Here is a 1,204-nt window from a genome sequence, read left to right on the forward strand (position 1 = left end):
GTCCGTAAATAGGGCCAAGTCCCCGTTGCTAAACGGACCGTCCATCCACAACGAGCAGCCATTATAAGACTCCAGAAAAACATCCCAAATTCTCAGATCCGCCCGAAGCCCCCTAGTAAGCCTCACAGAATGCCCGGGGGCCCGGACCCCCGACGTGGCCGCAGCCAGACGGCGACAAAAAATGCACCCCATGGGAATTATTCTACACGCAAAGTTCAACTTACGGAGTAACAACTGCAACTACCGCAGCGTGATCCTGCGACGTCCGCTCGTATTCCTAACCTCCTCCCTCAACAGCACCAACTTGTCCAACGGCAACCTGCACTCCATGGCCAGAGAGTCAATCGTAATGCCCAGGAAAACCAATTCCGTCACAGGGCCCTCTGTCTTGTCAGGAGCCAAAGGAACCCCAAAATGGTCCGCGATGTGTTGCAGCATCCCCAGGAGGACCACACAGGTCCTCGAGCCCGAGGGCCCTATGCATAAAAAGTCATCCAAATAATGGATGATGGAGATGACACCCGACACATCCCGAACCATCCACTCCAGAAAGGAAGAAAAGGTTTCAAATAAGGCACACGAAATGGAACAGCCCATTGGCAAGCAGCGATCCACAAAATAGGACCCATGCCAACGGCACCCCAACAAGTGCATACTATCGGGATGAACTGGCAGCAAGCGAAAGGCCGCTTCCACGTCGGCTATAGCCAACAGAGCCCCCCTGCCATATTTCTGAACCCAAGAAATGGCCGCATCAAACGACATATAGGCAACCGCACACGCCCGCGGGTCAATACCATCGTTAACAGAGCCACCCCGCGGATACGACAGATGGTGAATCAGGCGAAACTTGCCCGGTTCTTTCTTTGGGACCACCCCCAATGGAGAAACCACCAGCCCTGGCAGCGGGGGCGAAGCAAAAGGCCCGCTCATCCTGCCCAACGCCACTTCCTTAGCCAGCTTCTCAGCCATCACCTCCGGATAAAGTCGGGCAGAACGCAAATTGCCCGCCAAGGGCGGAATCCCCCCCAAGGAACACGGAATGCTAAAACCCTCCCGAAAACCCACTTCAAGACGGCCAGCCGCCTCGCGATCGGGGTACCTATTTAAGAAAGGGGCCATCCTTGCCACCCTCACGGGAGTCATCTCTCTTGCCAGCGACCTCCCCACCTCCCCAGGGGGGGCCGGCAGCACTTCGACCTCG

The 1,204-nt window shown here is 56.3% G+C and overlaps 1 protein-coding gene across 1 annotated transcript; it reads right to left on the bottom strand.

Moving 5' to 3' along the window:
- Nucleotides 1-240: 240 nt before the first annotated feature.
- On the bottom strand, nucleotides 241-972 carry LOC309551001 (uncharacterized protein; the record flags this gene model as incomplete). Its single annotated transcript, XM_082251421.1, has 1 exon — nucleotides 241-972. One exon carries the CDS (start codon nucleotides 970-972, stop codon nucleotides 241-243), a length of 732 nt encoding a protein of 243 aa, XP_082107547.1.
- Between the last annotated feature and the right edge of the window lie 232 nt (nucleotides 973-1,204).

The sequence above is a fragment of the Pelophylax lessonae genome (genome assembly GCF_965119305.1).
Source record: "Pelophylax lessonae genome assembly, chromosome: 1".
Taxonomy (NCBI): Eukaryota; Metazoa; Chordata; class Amphibia; order Anura; family Ranidae; genus Pelophylax; species Pelophylax lessonae.